At 39.8% G+C, this 23,888-nt stretch overlaps 1 protein-coding gene across 3 annotated transcripts in view; it reads left to right on the top strand.

Moving 5' to 3' along the window:
- ZNF516 (zinc finger protein 516) overlaps positions 1 to 22,508 on the top strand; it is a 133,311-nt gene extending 110,803 nt beyond the window's left edge. For all 3 annotated transcript variants that reach the window (XM_054985546.1, XM_054985544.1, XM_054985545.1), the window contains 3 exons: positions 8,137 to 8,241; positions 9,166 to 9,233; positions 19,460 to 22,508. In XM_054985546.1, coding sequence (XP_054841521.1) covers positions 8,137 to 8,241; positions 9,166 to 9,233; positions 19,460 to 19,519 — 233 coding nt within the window. In that variant the 3' untranslated portion in view covers positions 19,520 to 22,508. The remainder of the gene's footprint in view (positions 1 to 8,136; positions 8,242 to 9,165; positions 9,234 to 19,459) is intronic.
- The last annotated feature ends 1,380 nt before the right edge of the window (positions 22,509 to 23,888 follow it).

Genomic DNA, 23,888 nt, shown 5'->3' on the forward strand with positions numbered 1-23,888 from the left:
GGGCTGTCTGTAGGCAAGGAAAGGTCTTCCACCCAGGGCTTCTGAGAGAGAGGTATCATTTTCCAGGATGGGTTGTAGCTCGCTGATGATACGTTGGATGGGTTTGAGCTGGGAGCTATAGGTGACAACCAGTGGTGTTCTGTTGTTAGTTCCTTTAGGTTTGTCCTGGAGCAGACTGTTTCTGGGTACTAGTCTGGCCCTGTTGATTTGTTTCTTCACTTCATTTGGTGGGTACTGTAGTCTCAAAAATGCTTGTTGTAAATCTCTTAAGTGTGAGTCTCGGTCGAGAGCATTGGAGCAGATACGGTTGTAACATAAGGCTTGGCTGTAGACAATAGACCGAGTGGTATGTTTAGGGTGGTAGCTGGAGGCATGTAGATATGAGTATTGGTCTGTTGGTTTCCGGTATAATATATTTCATCAGGACTTCAGTAACTTTCACCCTACTATCAACCTAAGCCTGGACCACTCTACACAACAGGTACACTTCCTGGACACCACTGTACAACTACATAATGGACGAATAAATACCACCTTATATATACAGCCTATAATGTTAACTGCAACACAAGGCATGCAAGAAGCAGTAATCAAATGCTGGCTACCAATAGGAGAAAGGAAGCACATCGAAGGGGCTGGGAAACATTCAGCAAGCTCTGAAAAGCAGGAACATTACAGCGCCCCCTAGAGTTCAAATGGATTAAACATGCCCTGTATCAGTATTAATAAAACTGCTCACATGCTGTCACCTATCTAGCAGTAATGAGATTGTTTATTTTAAAAAAACATTTTTATTTTCCATCCAAAAATGAACCCTCTGGGTGGAATATAGCAAGCTAAGACAGTACTGTAGGAAAAGCAAAACTGTTAGGGCATCGAAGCTGTTCCCTTGTTTCTCTTCTTACCAATATTATTGGAAGTAATTATCATTAAAACCCAGCATCATTAAAAAGTAGAAGATAACCCAACCTCAATATGAACAGACGATTCTGCTTTATACTGAGGCCATTTTCACTCAGTCGTTCTAAATCATTTTGTTTGCTGGTTGCTAGTGATTTTTTGGTGCCATTTCAGACATAACCAGTTTGGCTGCTAGTTGCTAATGAATTTTCAAACAAAACTGCTTATATCCTATTTGCAATGTGAGGTTGAGATAGTTTTTTTTTTTTAAACTGTTTCCCCCATTTTCAAGTTTTCAGTGTGCTGTGGAGTGCTCTTTGAAATGTCCATAGCACTTTTGACAGTGACACTGGTTTTATTTTCCTACCCAATTCCAGCATGTTCTTTTTTTGAATATATATAGATTATCACTGTAGTATTGTAATGACAGGTGTAGCAAGCTCTCTGAATCCCCAGCTTTCATTTTTTTAAAAAATTAAGTCTATTGCAGATATATGCTTTTTTCCTTAAATGAAAGCTAAGAATTCAGGGAACCTTCTGTACCTATTGTCACAACACTGTAGTGGTATTTTTGTGCCCGTTAAAAATCAAAATATTCTAATGGCCCTGGAGAGGGGGTTAGCCCCTTCTGGCGCCAGAAAAAGTAGTGCTGTTTAAAAAGGCCACAGCAATTCACACACGGTTCATAACCACATATAAATGCTGTTTGAAACTGCTGCCCCATATTGCTTTACACAAAGCCAAGGCATCAACAGATAACAACTTGGTTAAAATCAGGACTTTTTTTCTGGGAAAACTCCCCTCTGTCTGGAGATAAGGGGGCGGGGCCACCAGCCATGTGACCATTTTCAAGAGGTTCTGGAACTCCATTCCCCTGGTTAAAATGAAAATGGGCCAGAACATTGGCCAGTATTGTCTCTTCTGACTTCCAGCAGTTCTCCATGGTCTCAGGCAGACCCACTGATTGGTCCTTTTAACCAGAGGAGCAAGGGTTTGAACCTGGGACCTTCTGTGTCCAAAGCACATCTTCCATGGAGAGGAAGCACAGTATGGCTTTTCCCCATTGAGCAGATGGGCCCTTGCAAAGGCTCTTGCAAAAAGCACCATTTTCAGCATATAATAGAAGGCAGGCAAAGATGGGGCAAAGCTCCCTTGGGAGGAAACTGGTACATAGTACTAGCTGAGCAAAGTTTTTAAAAAATCTCGTTCACTATTCCCTCCATGCTTAGGAAGGGAAACTTAGCAATTAGCAATTCCACTGGGTGGGCTACTTGGTCTGTAGCCTTGCTATCCAAAATCTAATACCGCACCATTATTTTGCTGCTATTACAAAGTGTATTACAAAGTACAGAACAAAAAAAAGGTAGTTCATGCATGGTGTTTGTCTTAGCTAAATGTAGTTTACATATACATATTCAGTTGAAAGTAATGTTGCAGCACCAAAATAGTAGAAGCAGAGCTTCAAAGTAGTAGGGATGGGGTGTAGAGCTGAAGCAGGCTTGGCTCCTCGGCATCTGAGGTAAGCTAAGCCAGGTACTGTGACTCAGGATAATGCTAATCCAACTTTAGATCTCTGAAGTGAAGATTAACACATACACAATAAGAAAATAGGGTAAAAGGTAAGGGAATAGGGGATAGTTAATCTCAAAGGTTTACCATTTCTACGGCATTCTCTTTGGATAAATTGATCCTGAAATCTACTTCCTTTTGTTCATTGCATCTTTTTAAAATCCTAAGATTTGTCTTTGCTTATTTTCATGGCAAAATAAATATAGCTCTTAAGAATGACTGTCTAAAATAACAAATGTTTAACTAATCCTTTGCTAGATCAATAATGAACATGCATACATGTATGCCCCCCCACCCCGATATCCTGAACAGCAATGAGAAATTTCTGCTGAGCAGAAGGAGTTTTAGAGGTACCATTCCAGAAATAGATATAGGGCTAGAATTCTTTCTTGTATTATGAATTCAAATTAAAATACCCATGGTAGTTGTGGCTAAGCAAAAACAGAGTTCTGAAATAGGGCACATATTTGATTTTGATACTTGCAAAAGAACTCAGAACTACAGAGCAGCAAACTCCATTTGTATAGTCCTCCTGGAAAGTAGTATCTAATGTCTGTTTTGTGATTCTAAAGCTCATCAGTATAGTTTGTCAAAATCTTCACTAGGATAAGAGTCTCTCTAACAATACCTTCATGACATAATAGCTGTTGTAGCCCAGCTCCTTTCCCTCCAAAACCTTAATGGCAAAGTCCCAGGTGTATGGAATGACCCCTCACTGTAGTCCTTCCCATGAGAACTTTGGCCTACTATGACTTGGACAATGATAGCATCAGATTAGGGGGTTCAGTGACTTCTGTTGTCCCTGCTGGCACCTCAGACACCAGCGGGAGGAAATGGGGGTGGGCTCCAGCGTTGCACCAGCACTCAGTGTCAGTTCCAGAGAAAACCAAAAGTGATGTCGTAACATCACAGGGGATGTCATGGGTTTAACCACAGAGTTTTGGGTGATGCCTGGAATGTTCCCGGTGACGTCATAATATCACATCTTGTTTTCACTAGAAGCGATGTTGCATGCTGGCCCCACTTCTCCACAACCCACAAATCCTCCCAGTAGGTTGTCAGCAACTTACCATGGAGAGGAAGCACAGTGTTACCTCTGCCAAGTGAATTTGGGTTTATTTATTGCTGATAGCAAAAGGCCATTGTAATCTGCAGACAAAGACAATACAAAGGCCATACAGACATTAAAAGTACAAGAAAACCCCAAGATATAACAAGTAGAAAGCATCTATAGTGCAGTACACAAGATTTTTGTTCTTATTTTATGGTATCTTTATTATGATTTTTAATTGAGAATGTAACTTGCTTTGAGTCCTTTGAGAAAAAGGCAGGCTAGAAATAGATATCTTAAGAAGGTAGTACGAGTGGGTTAGATTTACTCAAATTGTTCCTTCCCAATTCCACATGTTAATTTCCCCAAGGTGGAAGAGATTGTTGGGGAAGTTGGATCATTGCCAAAGTTAACTCCCAGATAATTATGATGATGGCTTCATACAAGTTGGAGCAAGCCTACTTCTGAATATGGGCACAGAAGCTTGTTTCATCCATAAAACATAACAGGCAATTTCTGGAAGTTTGGCTATCCCTGCACCCTGTAACCCCCTGGGTGAATCCCAGCCAAAGTCTTGAAAAGAAAAGTTTTGAAAAGAAGATTGGTCATGTTGCCCTAAGGCCCATGCTGGTGGCACATCTCAGATGAAAATTTGTGCTCACCTTCTGTCTCCTCTTTGCCAGGGAATAACAAATTACTTAGGAAAGGATAGTGGGAATTACCAGGAATTAGTAAGTAGGATATTTTTCTAATATATATTCTAATATATATATTAAAATTAATATATAATTTTTAAAACTTAGCATTCATAGATGTAAAATTGTTTTTAAAAAAAGATTCCAGTAGAATAGTTTGATGCTTGTAGTTCTAGCCAGCCCTTGAGTTAAGTTTGCATAAATTAAGAATTATTTTAGTTTGGAGTTTCCAGGATTGCATTATCTTAGTTACCACATGTGACAGAACTCCGATATTCAATATGGTTTGAAAGTGCCACATAGAGCATCTGGATTCTTGAATCCTGGGGCTTACATGAAAATAAGACTTTATCCCCCATTCCACATTGGGACTACCTGGCCAACATAATCCTTTTTTGACAAAGGACAACTGTCTTGAGCCACATTTTTTTTGTCATGGAAGTACAGAGCATTAAAATGGTGGGACCATCCTGTAATAGTTCTCTAATTGGTAGCCTCTGACATTAGAGATGGAGTTTTGCTGGAGATTGGTTAGATTAGGTCAGACTCCATTGCCCATAAATATCTTGGAGCTCTGGACATTAGTCTGGTTCCAACTTTGGAATGTCTGGAGTGCCCAAGACCAGTGGGCCAGGTGTTAAGGACACCTCCACTGTCTTGGAACTGCAAGGAACTCTGTACATGCTCTGAGGAAGCTGCTACAACCTAGGTAAAGCATACTTAGCTGAATTAGACCAACATTATTGCTTTTACTTGAGAGATGGTGTGCTGTGTGATAGTGTGCTCTTCCATGTTTTGTATTTTGTCCCATTTCCTACTCCTTTTAAATCCTACCATTTCCTTTTTTTCTATCATAAATCATTCTATAAAAACATTTTTTGGCTTACGTTTCTCTGGGATATTTGTCTGAATCTCTTTCTTATGTGTCAGGGCACTACATAGATTGCTGTACATTATCCTGTTACGTCGTTGTTTCCCTAGGACTGGGATGGAAGGGCACCTTATCAGCGGGCCAGTCTAGATAGTCTCAGGAGATAGCTGAGTGGTGACAGCTAATTAGCAGGGTGCTTTCCACGAAACCTTTATTGAAGGGAGTTTCCAGCAAGGAAAGTTACTTTCCCCCTTCCCAACTGTTAACGCTGTGTATGTGTGTGTATAACTTCATGAGAAACATTATTCCTCTCCTAATTCTGAATATCTAGTGTACTTCTTCACAGTAGACCTTTATTGGTCCCAATAGTGCACTCCCTTATGAATGCTTTAGCATGCAATGGAATTGGGGCAGGTTTGGAGCTTTGGCTTTTACATTTTAAATTGGACTTCTCTTCTCAAGAGACAAGTGCACAGTTTTGTTTCCTTCTAGTAACACACTGATTTTCCAGTCCCTGGGGGACATGACTACAAGTACCGCCTGAGTATCAATGCAAGCCATTAGCATTTGTATTATGTTGCACGCTTACTAGCTTGATGCTGGCTTAAGAATTTCTTTTTAAAAACCGCACCTCAATTCTTTGGAGATTATTTTTCTGTTTTACTATTAGTGTTATTTACAGTTATCATAGTATCAAACGTGACATTGGCAGAGTGGTAATTACCCCTTCTGGATTCACAGGAATTCTTTTGTATGATGAGAAACTTAAATTTATGTAAATAAAAACGACTAATATTTATGGTCATCTGTACTCTCCTAATATAATATAATTTATCTTGAGAGGTATAATTTTAAAAAATGATATTGTGATCTGCGTAAAATCCCAGGAATGAAAAATATAAATAAAAAAATCCAGCACAGCCACCAATAAGCAAATGTTTTTCTCTGTTTTTAATCTGCATATGTCAAGAGAGAGATCTGATTGAAAGCATGGTTGTATTGGAGAGACCAAACACAGTTTGGATCACATTTTGTTTGGATATAAAAATTACCTAATGGAGGAACAATGATTGTTAAAATTACTCTGAGGCCAGTTCCTGCATTATATTTATGATGGGGTGAAGTCCTCACAATGTGATTTTAACCTCTCCTGTTTCATATGGTGAACATTTCAACCATGTACCTTCTATATACATGGTTACAGTTTGGTATTTTTTTCATTTTAAGAAGCTTATTCTCCTGATGTAGTAAGTAAGTAGTTGCTATCCCTGTATGGAGGCACATTAATTAAAAGTATCCATCATGTACTAATGATGATGTAAAAAATCAGCTTGTAATGGCTTCATGTTGCATATTCCTAGAAGGTTAGGAATAGAGGCCTTCTTGATTAGGAAGTGAGCTGATGATCACTTAATATGTCTATGTTTGATACATGGAGAAAATGTTGAGTGTTAGAAAGGAAATTGCATACGATGAACATAAGAAGAGTCCTGTTGGGTCAAACCAGTGGTGCATCTAGCCCAGCATCCTATTTCACAGAGTGGCTAGCCAGTTACCATGGAGGGCCATCAGAAAGTGCATTAAAGCCTAGGCTCTTCCCTGATGTTGTCTTTTACAACTGATATTCAGAGTTTTACTGCCTTCATTGCCCTTAGCTGGTAGCCACTGGTTCCTCTGTGAATCTGTGAGGACAGGGAGTCTTCCAAACCTTTATCTCATTTCATTATTCTAATAACATGTACTTCCATTCATCATTAAGGCATCTTTCAAAATAGGCCCTGCATAGGAATCCGTCAGGGAGAGCAGAGCTAGACCCAGAGTGGATATGAGGAATGCCTTCGTCCAATCCAAATAGTACTTGGAGCGTGCAAGTAGGAGGTCTTATGTGAGGAATAAATTTGCCTTAATTTATTTTTTAATATTTTTGAATTTTTTTTAATTTAATATTTTAAATATTTTCAGCTTGTTAAGTGTCCAAGGTGATTTTTTTTAACTTTCAGCATGCGAAACAAAAAAAATGTTTTGTCCCTTTTTCTTAATTGCAAATTACGAACAGCAAATTACAAAGAGTTTATATCCTTTTGTATAATTTTCCTAATCATTTTGATGGGATTCAAAGCTTGACTATTTACTGATAACACCTTGAAGTTTTTTTTAAAGGCAGGACTTTTGTAATGGCAAATGAAAACATCAAGCCTCTCCTTCCCACCCACCCCCGCCCTTTTAAGCAGACTGTCTAACCCAAATAGTGAAGAAGATAACTCAAATATTTTGAGAAAAGAAGTAACCCAATAAAAGTCAAATGTGTCCTTTTTGATCAGTGGTAAAAAGACAAAGACCAGCCCTTTAAGTCAGATACTGTAAACTGACCTTTGGGAAAAAAGAGGTTTGAGTCATTTTCCACAAATGCTAATGGCCTAGAAAACATGTTTATCGCGGGCTGGCAGAAGACTGTGGTGTTGCTACTAGCTCAGAATGTCCGTAATGACACTTTGATTCACAGATGTCTTCCGTCTGTGCCTCTGAGGGTTGGGGGTCAAAGCTGCACCGGCAGGCAGGTAAGGCAGGGCTAAAGGTTTGATCCGTTTGTGATGGCTCCACTCACTCTGCATTTGTCTCCAAGGTATTGCAGCCTGGGGGGGACAGTCGGGCTCTGGTTCTACTCACTTCCTATTATCCATGTGACTTGTCTCCACCACGCTGGAGTCACTTTGATTTGCCTCATATACTGCTTGACAAAGCTGGGTGATGGCTGAAAAGTGGATCCAGCTGCTATGAAAAGCGCACACCTGACATGCCAGTCCTGGTGCGGGCACATCATGGGGAGCATTTTTTAATTCAATGTAATTTATGCATTCTTGCAGTCCTGTGTGTGCCTGGCCTGTCAGCCAGTGCCTAGATGAAGGCTGACAGTTGTCATCCAGGGCCTGAAGGTAGCCTCACATAATGACACATTAGACATACTAATGATGTTTTCCTCTGGCATAATGTTTTCTTCTCAACTTTTCTTACTGCTCTCTTCTCCCTCCTCCCCTTTTTCTTCACCACAGGGATGCTTAGGACACAAACACGCCAAGGAGACTATGTCTGCGTCGAATGTGGGAAGGGCTTTACCCAGCCCAGCCACCTCAGGACCCACATGAGGTCTCACACAGGTACCTTTTCTTATCAGTCCTTTCAGGGGGGATGGAAGAAAGCCCCTGCTTAACATTTTTAATTTCCTATGCTACCAAAGGATTTTTTAAAAGCTTTCCATTTACTAACATTTTAAAAATGTTGATCAGTGTCCTGCCCCCCTTTTTTGTTTCGCATACCGGATTCCTCCCCACTTCTCATGCATATGGTTGCATTGCAATTGAGACGAGCCTCTTCACAGTTTTTTAAAAAAAAAACATTTTAATTAGTGAGCAGAATACTCTCAAATGAGTATGCTAATGAATTCTATTGCCACCAGCACAAATTGAAATCAAAGAACCCTTTTGATCAAAACGTAAAGCTTTGTTTTTCTTTCTCCTTACCATGTACCAAAAAAGGGCTTTTTCTCTTTCAAATGAGCCCTAAATCCTTCTCAAACTGGACTCTCTTGATCTCTCCTTAAGCCTTATTTAAGGTGGAACATGATTTACTGTGGAGAACATTATAAACCTACCAATGTGTTAAGATACCTCAATAGCATTACATGAGACAGTAAGACTAGAATGTTCACCTTTTTTTTTTTTTTTTGGAAAAGTGTGAATGGTGCATACATAAGCCAGTCTGATGCAAAATGACAGAGGCCAAATGGTAAGTAATTCAAAAAGAGGGTCCCTTTACACATACACTGATAATTAATGTTGTCAGTGATTGCTTTCTTCAGCACTGAAGTCTGAATTAAAAAGGGCAGTGGCCTTAGGCTGCCATTAGCACACTCTCTTACAGTAAGTGTTACGGTAAATTGGTATTTTCCGGCTACAGGCGAGGAGCTGGTGTCTTCCCCCCCCCTTCCCCAAATGTGGTTAATCTGTAATGGACTCAAATAATGTGCACACACTAACGAAGCTTGAATGTTCATCTGTTAACAAGCCCCCTTGTTCCCACAGTGGTATTTGAGTCTAATGGACTTCGAGGTACTGAAGTTCACACCACCTCCGCAGATGCCCCAAAACAAGTATGTTTTACAATTAATTGGGTATTTGGTTTGTAATGTGGTAGCTGGGGGAAAAAAGTTGCGCAGTGATACTCATCAGGAAAGCACTGACTCTTTAGGTAGCTAGAATGTAAACAATAATAATGCTGTATTTGGTTTTTTTGATCCAAAGATTTATGGAAAGCCCTTACATAAAAGATAATTTATTAGCTAACATGCAAACAAAATGTTACTGCTATACTGAGGGAGGAGTTGGAAGGAGGTAATGTGTAAAATACATACCATAATACATAAAATTGATGTGCTGATCTTCTCCAGTTTCTTCAGTGAGGCAAATGTACAATTAATCTGTAGTCTGTGTTTTTCTGAAGAGTATTCTTATTGCAATCTTACAGACCTCCTATCTTTGAAAGGCGCTTACCTTTCAGTCTCTGTGGACTCTGTGTGGTGGTGTGTGTTCCTGTTTTCAGCACAGTGCTTTCCTCTCTTGACAAGCACTTGGCTGTTCTCTGAATTTCCTTATGTTCCCCAATGCTCCCAGCTGTCCTGGACATTGTGTTTCTTACTGTCTCTTCTTTCCTTGGAGCTTTAGTTATTGCCTGTCAGTTCCAGTCCACTTAGTTTTCACCAAGCCCCCCAAAGCACCAAAAACATAGTACAAGCAGGTTCAATTACCTTTCTGAGTTATGGAGAACAAGGCAAGCTTGAAAAAAAGTTGTGATAGAAAATTGCTTTGACTAAAGAATAATCTTTGTTGTAATTAGTGGTGTGGTCAGGGCTGGAATTTGGGGTAGATGTCCAGGGCCTACCAATCCTGGCTTGACCAGTGAAGGCTCTGGAAATTTGGCTGTAGCTAGAGATGGACGAGCTATACTCAGCTCAGCTCTCTCTCTTTTCTTTACTTCATTCCTATTAGTGCTTTCTAGGAATTATATTTCCTGAAATACTTGGCACAAACGATGAAGTGTGAGCCCCTCTGACTATTAAGTTTCTAATCAGAAGCATATCATACAAACTCCCAGTCAGTTTTGATAATCTCTCTCAAGGGGATTTTTGAGATCAAACACATGTAGCTGCTAATATAGAGAAGTTCCTTATAATGCAGAGGAGTTGCACCTTGTGGAGTTCAGCTGATCATAACAGTTGGCTAAGTACTATTACATAACAAGAAACTGGAATAAGGAACTGCAGTCATGTAACTGAAGGAAGGACCTGTTGTACCAACAAGATGTCTCTGCAAATAGCTTCTTTGGAGCAGGTATCCCCTACCCTAGCCATCCCAAGGGAATTGTTGGCCAAGGACTTCCAGGCCTATATCAGCAGCTACCAGGAATGGTCCTTGAGGACTCAGAAACTCTCAACACTTTAATGGTATCCTAAAATAATTCTAAAATAGGTACATACAAAGGTAAATGTTAAAGCCCATATAATCCAACACTTCTGTCTCCAACCATAACCAAGCAGAATGCTCAAGAGCAAAGTAAAATAGAGACAATTCTTGGCCTCGGTAAACATAATTAGATTAAGTAAACCATGAATCAGATACCTACATTATAAGGATTTTTTTATATTGGCAGGAAAGCAGTGAATATTCAAGGAATGGGGGAGGGCATGAAAAGTGTTGATGCGTTATCATCATAACAAAAGATGTAAAAGTATAGGGTGCAATTTTACCCAGTCGGCTTGCTTAAATTCAGTCCTCATTGGTGGAATTTAAGCAGTTTCCCTCTGACCTGTGGCTGCAGGTCTTTCCCTTGTTCTGCTTCTCCCAGCAGTCCTTTCCAATTCCTGAGGTAGTGGGACCCACTAGACTAATAGTCATGTGGCTCAGGTGGGCTGCACTGGAGAGGGAGAAGGGGACACAATCACTTCTTTCTTCTGTAAGTGTAGTTCTCTTGATGGAAGAGGAAGGAGGGATGATTTTTCTTTTGATGGAAGAGGAAGGAGGGATGATTTTTCTTCCTCTCGGTGCTGCCTCCTGATCCTGAGCTTCTCAGTCCATGTGGCTCCTGCGACCCATAAAATCAACTTCCCATGGTTTGGAAAGGAATCATTGGGGGAGAAAAAGCATTCATTAGTGGTTGCCTTCATGTTAGTGCAGAAGGGTTTCCCTGAAACCATTGATTCTTCACATTTGTACAAAGGTAGAACTCTGATAGAAACTTTGACAGAGGGGGGGGGTTAGATCTCTGTGAGCTTGCTCAGTATGGAGCTTGCCATGCATAACTGCTATTCTCTTGAATTTATTTAGAGCTAGCATTTAAAATACGTGCCGTTAGTCAGCATGTGCAGCATACAAAATGGATGCTTTGGGGAGAATTTTCTCCAGGACTGGAGAGAAGTGCCTTGTGAATTGGACCTCCCGACGTAGATATGAGGGAATCATGGAAACCTACCTTAGAATTTCATCTGGGTTTTCTGTTATATAGGTTTCCATTGAAAGCAGTTATTATAGTGTGTAGTAGGTTTAACTGTATATGGCCAAAGGCCGTCACAATTAGAGATGGGCACGATCTGAATTACGATTTCAAAAAAACCCTGATTTTGGCGTTTTCGCCATCGTGACTCAGCTAATTGGTTCTGTCCATAGCAACCGATCCAGCGGTCAGGAGTTTGCTTGTTCGGGACTTGATCGGATGGGTCAGTTTCTGTTCAGAATTGCAGACACTCTGGCGCTAGTAATTTATTCCCGGGGCAACAGAGTCAGGGAAATGAGCTGTGTTTGCCCTCCTTCTGTCGCCCTCGAAACACAAATGGAAGCCCAGCTTTCCTTGATTAGCAGGCTTCCTTCCAACCACGGAGCAGCAACCCAGGGGAGGGAAGGGGAAGGGGGTGGGCACAAAGGAAAGGCAAAAGGCAGCGCGGGAGGCTGGGAGGCCACCTGCGCCGTTTGCCTTTCCCCAGGACAAGGGGCGCATGGGCAAGCCGACCACCCCTTGTCCTGGGGAAAGGCAAAAGGCAGTGCGGGTGGCTGGGAGGCCGCCTGCGCCGTTCGGCTTTCCCCAGGACAAGGGGCGCATGTGCAAGCCAGCCGCCCCTTGTCCTGGGGAAAGGCAAAAGGCAGTGCGGGTGGCTGGGAGGCCGCCTGTGCTGTTCGCCTTTCCCTAGGACAAGGGGCGCGTGGGCAAGCCGGCCGCTTCTTGTCTTGCGGGGCAGGTGAATGGCGCGAGCAGCTTCCGAGCCACTCATGCTGCCACCAGCTCCGCAGCGCACCGGAACAGCCAGCTTGCTGCGTGGGTGGGGGCGACTCAGGAGCACACGCACGCAAGAGCCTGACTACGGTTGCCCTGGGCGCTGGCCTCCCCGATTCCCGACTGTGGACCGGAAATAAGAGTTGATTATTTAGAATCGGTAGCCTGCATTCGGCAGCAGCCCAGATCCACGAACGGCTGAATTGGAATTTTTTTTTTGGATCAAGCCCATGTCTAGTCACAATACAGAGTTAAAGCAGTTGAAAGCAGTTATTATAATCATAACTTCTAAATAACTGAACAAGGCTGAGATGTGTCACTCACTGTTACAGTCCTTTCTGTACCAGACCTGGGTGCCTGACCATCTGTAGCAGTTAGTGCTCTGACTCTTCTTTGTCACAGCTGTACTTTCTTTACACATTATGTACCTGCTGCCTTTCCCTATGTTTTGTTAATTAAAATACAAACATTAACTATGTCTCCTGTCATCTTTATTACTGCAATAAATAATAGTGCATTCTCTCCTCAGTCTCACTTTTTCTACTTCATTTTCGGGGGCAGGGAGGGGATTTTGGTTTCTCTAGCTCTCTGGTAATACCATTGTTTCTCTGTTAAAAGAATTGTTGTCTTAATTGGAGAAAGAATGGTCCAACTGAGATTAGGCTGTTGTGCAATAATGGCTGTTAAAAATGTAGACCCAGTTGTACTGTTACTATGTCTGAGAACCTTGATGAACTATATAACCCTGATGAGTCCAACAAGTTCATAAAATTAATGGCCAATTCCAGGAAAATTTGTAATTATCCAGTTTTCAGAAGAGCTTCCAGTTCACTAAGATCTGTGAATATTTTCAGTTTTGTAAAACTAGCTGAATTATGTTTGCCTATGAAAGACAGGTGATTAGCTCTTTCTGTTGTCAGCTCACTGGCAAAATTTAACCATTCTCTTATATAGCTGATAAATATGTATAGTAATTTTAAATCTCAGAGGATAAACAAATCTCACTAAAAATCACAGACTTTAATAGTAGACCCATTTTCTTTGTTTTGATTGATTATATATATTTATTCACCTTGTTGACATTAGAAGTGATATGGTAAGGTTTAATTATTTCACTGATTTTTTTCAGGAAATATGATAGGACCAAGGGAAGAAAGATTGAAATACGTGCAATAGGTGTAACAAAAACCATCTTCACAATTAGTTTAAAAGCTATTTTGCATTTTTCACATTTGTAAATCAGACATCATAATTATATTACTTAGAATGTCCATTTTATATAAAATGGCTTTTCTTCACATTCTGTCCTATTTTAATTTGAATTTGCATGTGTTCATAAATAGTGCCTGTGAGCGGCTCAAATATAATGTCATGTAGAAAAGGCCCAGGAGTCTGGACCATGAATGCAATGGACATTGGTTCTGAGTTCACATCATCATGACCAATTTAACATTAAAGGTGGTTTTCTGTAAGTTGGAAATCTATCACTCAGATGTTGAAGTACTATGCCAGGGCTTCCCAATGTACCTCAGGTGCCCGCTAAGTACTTCAGGGAAGTAGAAAGGGCCAAAGTAGAAGCTTGAAGTGGTAACTGGCTGACTTCATATAAATAAAGAGGTTTTTTTTCCACTTGCATCCTCCCCACTGCTCACTAATCCAAGATCCTGAAAACAAGAGATCATCTGTGAGGTGACGAGGGTTGGAGAGCACTCTCCTCACTCCATTGTCTTCTCTGTGTATGGTTTATACTCATTTCCCCCTTTTGTTGTCTTCTGCATGTGTGTTATCCCCCTTTGGACCTTGCCTCTTTCTGTGTGTTTATATTCCCCCCCATACCCCTTCCTCTTGTGTGTGTATGCCTTCTGTGACAGCCATTTTGTATTAGCCCCTGCCACCCTTCCTCAAAATTCTAAAGGTACCCATAGGCTCAAAAAGGCTGGGGGATCCCTGTACTATGCACATAAGCATTTTTTGTGAACTAGGAACTATTAAAAACTGAGATTAAACCAGGAAACCAGGAGCCTGAAACCATCGCTCTCCAATCCAGTGATCTCTGCCTGCTCTGGGACCTGAGATACAAATGCAATTTCTTCTACTTGCACTTGCTTTAGCCCTGTTCACATGTTATAGTGAACATGTATACATCTTGCATACATCTGTTTGTAAGAAAAAGCCAGTGTATGTCTGTTCACTTTACAAATGAAACAAGGGACTACTACCTGGATGAATGTGTATACATCACATGTTCAGCTATACTTGTGTCAAATGTAGCATGCGAATTATTCTATGCACATATAAAGAAAAACCAAGTGTACACTGTACACAAGTTGTATGTGTGTTCATTGTAACTAAGAACAGGGCTCAAGGTGGAAAGGTTAGTAAAATAGGCATGAAAAGATATGAAAAGAGCGCCCCCCCCCCCCCAGCAAATGTGAATGGAGAAGCCTCCTCTTCCTGGAGCTCTGAGTGAACACAAGAGGCTTTTTATTGAGACAGTAAACTTTGTTTTTCCTCCATGTGCATATCCTGCATAGCTCTCAAGAAACTGGTCACATATTTGCCATGCAGTTATTGCATGTGATAATTGGTTAAGAATTTTTAGAGAAAATTCTGTGGATTTTGTCGAAAGGCCTTCGAACTTTTAAGGATTTTTAAGAATAAATCAATACATCCGTTCATTTTATAATTTACAAGCCCTATAATAGATAATCTACTGGTAGTGCTAGCCTCAAAATCTTCCCAATGAGAAGTCTGAAAGATAATAGAAAATAAATTCATAATAGAAGAGGAACTTCTGCTTACATATTCTTTAGAAAAGATTTAGAATTCATGCTGGCTGTTGAGTTGAATAGACTCATCCAAACTGTTGTCTAAGCATGTGAGAGAGAGCAGAGCAATGAGATCAAAGGAAAAATGCAGCAAATACTACTACTAAATCTTAGTTTTGACATTTTTTCTTCTCTGAGTTAAGTGTCGATGTATATTAAAGTAGCAAGGAATCAAATCCAAATCATATGAGTAATGAAACTACCAACTTCAGTATCTTCAGCAAAAAGCCCTGTTTATGACGCTTGTGTCATATGGAATAACACCACATCTCCTTTCTTTGACTTTTAAAAAAAATCCCATGATGCACAATTTATTTCTGATTATTGCAAATATAGAATTCCTTCAATTAAAATAATACAAAATGAACAAGTAAATGACAATTTAATTTGTCATCTTAATAGCTATTAATATTTTTGTAGAAACAATTATGGTACTGGTAGGATTAAGTTTGCATCGTAGTACTATTTTAGATCATGGAAAAGAATGATGGAGAAATGTAAATAAATGCAACAAGCTCATCTCATATATACAGACATCTGATATATGTCATTATGTTAGAAATTATGCAATTCTAAAGACACAACTAAAATGGAAGGCTAAAAGTAATTAATTTCTGTCATAAAATTCCCTGATAATTGAATGACAGCAGGACCATTTTTCAGCATCATAATTTTATTTTGTATACCAAAAGGTCTTTGTCAGTGTGCTGAAGTGATTAAAGTGTCAGGCTAGAATTTGGAAAACCCAGGTTAAAATTCCTACTCTGCTATGGAAAGCTTGCTTGGTGACCTTGAGCTAGTCATACTCTCTCAGCCTAACCTACCTTGCAGGATTGTTGTGGGGATGAAATGAAGTAAACCGCTTTGGGTCCCTATTGGAGAGAAAGCTGGAATAAAAATGAAGCAAATACTATCTTGTGGGGGAGTGATGCCAGTTCTTCTGATCTTTTTATCGCATCCAGCAGGGGCTCAGAGCTAAGTTGCTGGTTTGCTCATTGCTTTAATATTTTGTATTGAATACAGATTGCAAGCCAATTGACTATACATGCTACTCTAGTTTGTGCTGCTGCAAGGGGAAGCTATGTGCAGTCTGAAAGATGCATTTCATTATCTTCTCTTTTGTTGCAAATGATCTAGCAGCAAAATTCTATGTAGTTAGTAGCTTTGGACAGTTAAAAGGCTCTAAGACATCCCTGTAGGTATCTGTGTTCCTGCATAGTTTGCTTTTGGCTGGTCTGCAGGGACTTGCGGAAAGAGTGAACTACAACTTAAATAAATAACAACAACAACAGCAATAATAATCATGGTGATTTCTTCCTCCCAAGCAAAATGGCAGTCTTGGACCATGCAACTTTCTTCTTGATATACTAATATAGCCCTGTGGATTAGACTTCTCAAGAAATTAATGGCAAATCCATTTTCTTTGACTTTCTCCCAGGCAAAGCCAATGGGCCAAAGGGCTTGAATTTCAACAGTGACTCTGTATCCTCTGATTGCACAAATATATTTATTTAATCAGAGGTACTCAGTTTGGTTTTGCAAAATAGATGTTCTAATGCTTTACTTGTTTGTGCTGGCAGTTTTTATGACCATGCAATCAAACGGTGGTTTAAAGCCCATTGAAATAGCCCTCAGTTTCCTGGCATCTTTAGTGGAGTTTCCACATTTCAGTGTAAGCCCCAGCCTGTAATTACTGGAGTTCATTTCTTTCCCAACTTAACAGGTAAACTTTCCCCCCCAAAACTTTCTTTTTAAGCCTTTCCACCTCCTCAAGCCTCTTTAGCACTTTCCTTCACAGAAAGTAATTACATATTCTAATTTAGCACAGAGGGCTGTGATCCTGTTTTACTAACACCCATGTGGAAAAGCTTGGCTCTTAGCTATATCCCTTTCCTCTATAGTTCTGCCCAGAGAGAATCCTGCTAACTTGGTCTGCTTAGAGAAGAATTCTCACCTCTCCCCCTCCCCATATACACACATACTCACTGCCTCAGCCTCTGGCCTTCATTTTGCTCTTATGTTGTGGGATGGTGATACCTCTTTCATGTTTCTTTGAGCTTTGTGATTTTCCTCAGTGAGTGGATTACAACTGGACCTCTAGGGCAACCCTTCTTAAGAAATCACTGAGTATGAAGGTTGTCCCACATAAGTACCCCTAATTATACCTTCAGGCCAGGGTCCTTTCTTCCTTTTCTCTCCATCTCTTCCCCCTCTTTTTGTGTTTTTCTGACTATTCTTACCCAGAGAAATTGGAGCAAACTGTTCCTTTTCCCTCCCACTGCAAAAGAGCATTACCATACTCCCAGGGGTACCTATAGCCTTGTTCAGTGCAATGTTGTGTGTGTGTGTGTGGTTTATTTTTAATTTAATGAAGAATGTCTCCTTTGGAATTGCGTGTCTATCTCTTAGGCATGATGTAGCCGTGCAAAAATATAAGACATCTTTCTTAGTTTACTGCAAGAAACCCAGCATCCAACTAAGGAAGTTTTATCACATCTTTCACTCAGTTACCATTTCCTACATTTCAAATATACTGCAGTCTGCGCAGCAGCTTCCCCTCCATACCCTCTTTAATTTTGTTGCAAATCTTCTCAACTCACTGCAGACTTTGACTGGTAAATGTTATGAATCTTGGGCCCACTTTAATTAGGATTTTTCTAAATCTATTAACAAAAGAGAGATACTTAATACTTTATGTCAAGCCATATGGGCTCTTCTTGAGCTTCTTTCCAGGGCAGCCATAGGCACAACTTGAAATTTACAGGGAATATTTTTAAATGGGTGTTGCGTCTTATGTTGTGTTAATGTAAATTGGTCTGTCTCCCTTCATCAAGGCTTTAGCTTAAGGTTAATGTATGAATGTAAGATGCATCTTGCCATATAGTTTTAACCATCAGGAATATAAGCCACATTGTTCAGACAGTGGTGGTTGGAATGCTATTGCCTAGGAGCAGTAGGGTTCCATTTATTCATGACTTCATTTGGTAGTTCAGTTGTTTATAGAATAGCTCTTATACTTTTCCAACATGGTAAATTTGCTTTCTGGAAATCAGCTGAGCTTTTATGTTTGGATGTGCCTGTATCAGAACTGTATCATCCCTTCTCTTTGTAGCTCTAAGTAAACATAGATTGTTTCACTATTATCCTGAGATCTCTCTAAGAACATAGGGAAAACAGTGCTGAATTAAACTAGGGTTCTATGTAGATCTGCATCTCTGTTTCCCCACAGTGGCCAATCAGTTTATGTAGAGAGCCATCAAAGCAGGGCTTAGAGGCCAAGGCCTCCCCCTGCTGTTGCCTTATAGCACACTGATATTCAGAGATTTGCTACCTCCAGATGCAAGTTCCTTTTAGTCTCCCTGGGTAATGGACCTCTCCTGCTGAATCTGTCTAATCCCCCTTTACACTCTATACTAGTGGGTCACAAGACACTGAAGCACCACAATCTATGAATGGGGGTATTTTGTCTGCAGGAGGAGGAGACCCTGATTCATTGAGACGGTAATTGACACAAGGAAGATTCAAAATAGGCTGAAAGAGAATGCTTGAGCCAAGGTCACCTCGAATGAGTGAGAATTTGAACCCATATCCCCCCCATATCCTGGTCCAGCTCTCTAACTACTACACCTACTGATCACATACACTCTACCTGCATATGGATTTAATGGGACAGGGCAAGGGCACTTGACTCTTTGCCTGCCAACTAGTTTCTTTCTAGTGCAGACAAATGGGGTCATAAGAGTCAGCAATGTTTTCAACCCCTGAATATGGTTTACCATATGGCATCCAAGCACTTTAATCCAGCACTGCTACTGCAAGCAGTTAAAAAAAAAGTACCCTGCCATTCTGTTATAAATCCCCTCTGTTGCTATTAACATTTTTGCTTTCCTTCCTAGTCTTTTCTCCTTCTTCTAGCCATCCTTAACCTGTTCTTAAATGCTCCTTCAGTCACTATTATTTGCTATTCTAGTATGTCATAGAGTTTATAGGAACTTGACATGCTGTGGTCTCACTGGAGATGATTAAAAATACTCTTGGTGATGTATTAGTTCACTGTTAATGCACATAATGCTAATAAAAAAGGTAGCTAGGGCCTGTAAAGATGTAAGATTGCTCAATTGTACTAGCCTAGAACTGGAGACAGGGATAGGAAAACTGTCATTGGAAAATACAAGGAATAATAAGCTGCTGTTCCCCTTCTATTTTGTCCATTTTTCTTTTCATGTAGGCGAGAGACCATTCCAATGCAGATATTGTCCATACAGTGCCTCTCAGAAAGGGAACCTAAAAACACACGTCCAGTGTGTACACCGGGTACCCTTTGACAACAGCCAGTACCCTGACCGACGTTTCCAACAGCCTCTGAATCATTATTCTATCAACCCCATGGAAGAACAGCTGGAAAATCTCCTTGCAAACCATCCAGTCCCTGGAGCGACTGTGCTATAGTGAGAGACCCATGTTTTGCTAGAAGAGCGACATCTCTGAACTGTTAATCATTTTTAAAACAAATGAAGAAGCTACACAAGATATATACAAATTGACGTACTAATCAGTCCCCCTGGTTCCTTATTTCCTTTATAATAAACAGTGGAGTTGGCAAGCACCGTGGCGGCACAAGGCATCTATATTAATCAAGATAACTTTTCAGACACTGGAAAAATTAAACTTTATATGATTTGGAGAGCAGCACTGCAACAAAATCCTCCCTTATGGTTGAGATGGCTTGTTTGATGCTTGTTTTTTTAAAAAGAAAAACAACCAAAGTGGATTTGGGAATGTAGGAAGTAGTGATTAATGAAACTGCCATTGGCTGCATTGGCTGTCATGCTGGAAAAACAACTCTTTTTTTTAAAAAAAAAAGGAAGGAAGCAAAATGGAGGAGTCATTCAGTGCTGTGAGAGCCAGCTTGATGAAGGACAGAAGGGACTGAAGAGAGAGACCATCATTCTGCAGTGAGGTTGTTTCATGATAGTTTGGGGACCACTTGTGTTTCCAGTGGGCTTATCCTTGACTGCACACCATTAATAGTATGTGAATATGGAAATTGAAACACTTCTTCAGAAACGATTCTCTTCTCACTTTGGAAAGAAAACAGCTAGTTGAACGCTAAGAAGAGAAAATCAGGCTTCTGTGTTTTTTTTTTTTTTTTTTTTACTCTCAGGGCCTTTCTATTTGTTTGTTCCACTTTTTTCCTTCCTTAACAGTGCTACTTTCTGAGACCTGATCACAAAGAAAAAGTGCATGCTTAAACATAATTTCAAAAGAGGACGATATTTGATTCAGCTGTTTAAGGCTGCTGATTTGTATGCTTTTAACAGGAAAAAAAAACATTCAGGCAGACGTAGACCATTAAGGTGCTATATACGCCTTCATTTTTGTGCGGAGAGTCAGTTACCCTTTCTAGGCCCTGGTGACATTTCGGGGGAAAAGATGAGTAGCTTCTTTTGTAGTGACAGGTCAGTGTTCATCTAATGGGTCATGTCTTGTATGTAGTCATCACTGGGGTGGGGGAGAAAAAAAGCTTTATATACCTCTTCTACAGTCACTCTTTTAAATGCAAGTTTTCATGGTGGGATAAAGATGGCAGGTTGTTAACCACACCGTGTCTGCAGTTTGTTGGAAAAAAATGTATTCCACAGGTATAAATATTTTCTTTTCCTTTATTGCTGTGACACTATGTGTGATAGTAATAATTTCAGAATTTCAGATTTTTGCACATATAGTTTTATGCATTATCAAAAAAGTGCTGCCTTTAAAGTAAATGATGTTATGTGAAAATTTTTTGCAAAAAAGAAGCTTTACTAGTTTTTTTTAATTGTAACATTTTTGTAAAGGCAGGAAATGGATTTTAAAAAACTAGCATGCTAAATATATTTTTCAAAAAAAGCAATAATTTTACATGTACAGAAATGGCGCTAACCTTTAATACTGGTCGAGAGCAACCGTTTACTTTCTACAATAATGGGAGAGTGCTGTTTTTGTAGTAAATAGGCTTCTTACACAAAGATTTTTTAATATGTATTTTTTTCTGTTCTAATTTTGATTTTGTTACTCTTGTCTTTGATTTGAGATTCTACTTGTTGCAAATTACTTGACTGTTTGCTTTGCAGTTGTTGAAGTGATGCAGTTGTAACATTTGTATGTAATTTACTGGTTTGGGGATTGGGGGGTATGCTTCCCGCCCCCAGTAATTTTCCTCATGCTCCAGCTGTATGCCAGTGTGCTCTGTAATCCTGGTGTAGCTAAGAATGTCTGTGCAAACGCCTATATAAGTGATTGATTGTAATCAGCTCTCTTTTGAAGTTATCTTTCAGAAATTCGCATAGACACATTCCATATTTCTCTCCCCTTACAATTTCCTGCACCAACTGCCCCCCCCCCCCATCAGTTCTTTTTCTGTGTTGAATAATAATAGATCGATTTGGGATTCACACTTCAAGTGCTGTTTTTTTTTCTTGATCAAGCCCTTAGTTTCTTCATTTGAAGTAATCAGGCGAGGGCTCAGGAATGCGCAGAGGTAGCTGCTTTACCTATTTGTGTGTCTGGAGTTATTAAAAAGCCTTCTGTGTCCCAAATCAGAAAACCTGTGTCATTTACAGCAGGAATTATTTTGCTCTGGTTTTCTTTCTTTGGAATTATGTTTTGGGAAGGGTGTCTTTTTCGCCCTGATATGGAAGGATCCTAGTTAATATTTACAGTTAAAATGCTCTTCCTGGAGACTGTTTACTTCAGGACTGTCTGACACCGAGAGAGGAAAGTGCTGTCACTGCCATTACCAGGGTACTAATCAGCAAAGTTTACAATCATAATTTAGCTACATGAAGAACAACAGCAGGGGAAATCAGTTTAAATAATTATATGCTGTGTATAGCACAGAAATGAGATTTTCAGTTAATTAAACAAGGAACGGGAGGGTGAGGGGGTGGCCGTCATTGAAGAGCAGCCGTTTTCACGTGTGAATCCCAAGCTTTGTAATTTCCTCCTTTTATAATCCATATTGTATCGATTTGTTAATTCAGATAGAGCCTAGTGCTTAGTATGATTTGTGTTCTTATTTATTTAGTTCTGTGGGTTTCAAATAGCTTTTTTTTCAAAAAAGGAAACTTGATAATTTTGTAGCATGACACACTTTGTAAGCCATCTTCTGACTGTTACAGAGACTTTCTACTACCTCTATCAATCTTTTTCTTTTCCTTAACAGGTTTTCTACAGTGTTGCAGTCTAATGTACCTTAGACAATAAAGGGTTCAATTATGAACACTGCAGATGGTGTATCAACCATCTTTCTCCATCTTAATCCTTTCATTTTGCTTTCACTTTTCACTCCCTTTAGAAAAACAAAACAGGAAGCTTCCCAGCATTTTCTGCACATTAAAATATGGTAAAACAATCAAAGCCCACACACTAGAATAAGGGCACGTTTAAAAGGTGTGGACATTTTTCTGTTCTTCAAAAGGAGTTGACAAATTTGGAAGGTTTAAATTGAACATAGAGAATTTTTGGAACATAGGGAAAAAGTCATTTTAAACTCATATGAGAAGATGACACAAGTTGTCATAATTTTGGAACAGTCTGATGAACAACTGACATGAGGGACGTGCAGGACTTTCACAGCTGGTTCATGAACTGCATGACAGAGACCCCTTCTGCATACTGACCCAGCATAGAGATGTTAATATACCACAAGCAAGGAGCAAGAATTACTAAGGTCCATAGTTCCACAGGAGATGGCCTATACAGTCAAACTGCTTGCTGACAATTACACAACAAAATTAGTCAAGTTAATATTTCTATTGCATTTTGACAAGCGATTTATGAAAAATTCTGGATTACAGTTTTTTAAAAGACAAATATCACCCAGGTAAGTAAAAGCCCTTCCAGACATGCTTCAATATCTTGACTATAACCAATAAAAAGAATTAGAGAAATAATAAAAATGACTTTTGCACATGAGTAAGGATCCGTGAAAAGACTGAGCCTCGATAGGTGAGCCTATTTAGAAGTAATTACCCAATTGCTTTGAACTTCTCTGAGAGAAAAGCCGGGAATGAACGTCCCATGTTTCTCAGCCTTTGTGCTGTTCCTGTGTTCATTTTCCTAATGATACTTCATTTATGACCATTGGGAGCCTTGCAACTTTTTATCAAGACACTTTTGTAAACTCTCAAACATAGATGCCAGGGTTAATGAAAATTGTATTTCCAAACCAGTTTTCTCCATGATCAGTCAAAATGGTAGATACAGGTCTTTCAAGAACATTGAGTACTTTTCCCCCCTTAAGCAGATGCTTCACTGGAACAACCCAGTGCTGGAGGGCTTGTGCATCTAGCATTCTCCAGTCGATGGATAAGCTAATTTTGGCATTGGATGAAAACAAGGGGCGATGCCCCAAGCCTTCATAAAAGCATATTTAATATTTAAACAGCTTTATTAATTTCTGATTGCAGTTTTGAATCTCTTTCTCCCCAAAATGTATATCATCACAAATAGAAAAAAAGGCTACTTTGATTTTTGTCAACCTGGAAAAGTGTTCTACCAAACAGGCTTCATAGAGATGAATTTCTCTTCAAAGACTTGCTCTTCAGCAGATTAGTAGTGCTAATAAAGAAAATACAGAAGGTTCCCTTGTAAGATAAACTCATACCATGTCATCC

This window comes from Eublepharis macularius, chromosome 7, assembly GCF_028583425.1.
Source record: "Eublepharis macularius isolate TG4126 chromosome 7, MPM_Emac_v1.0, whole genome shotgun sequence".
Classification (NCBI taxonomy): domain Eukaryota; kingdom Metazoa; phylum Chordata; class Lepidosauria; order Squamata; family Eublepharidae; genus Eublepharis; species Eublepharis macularius.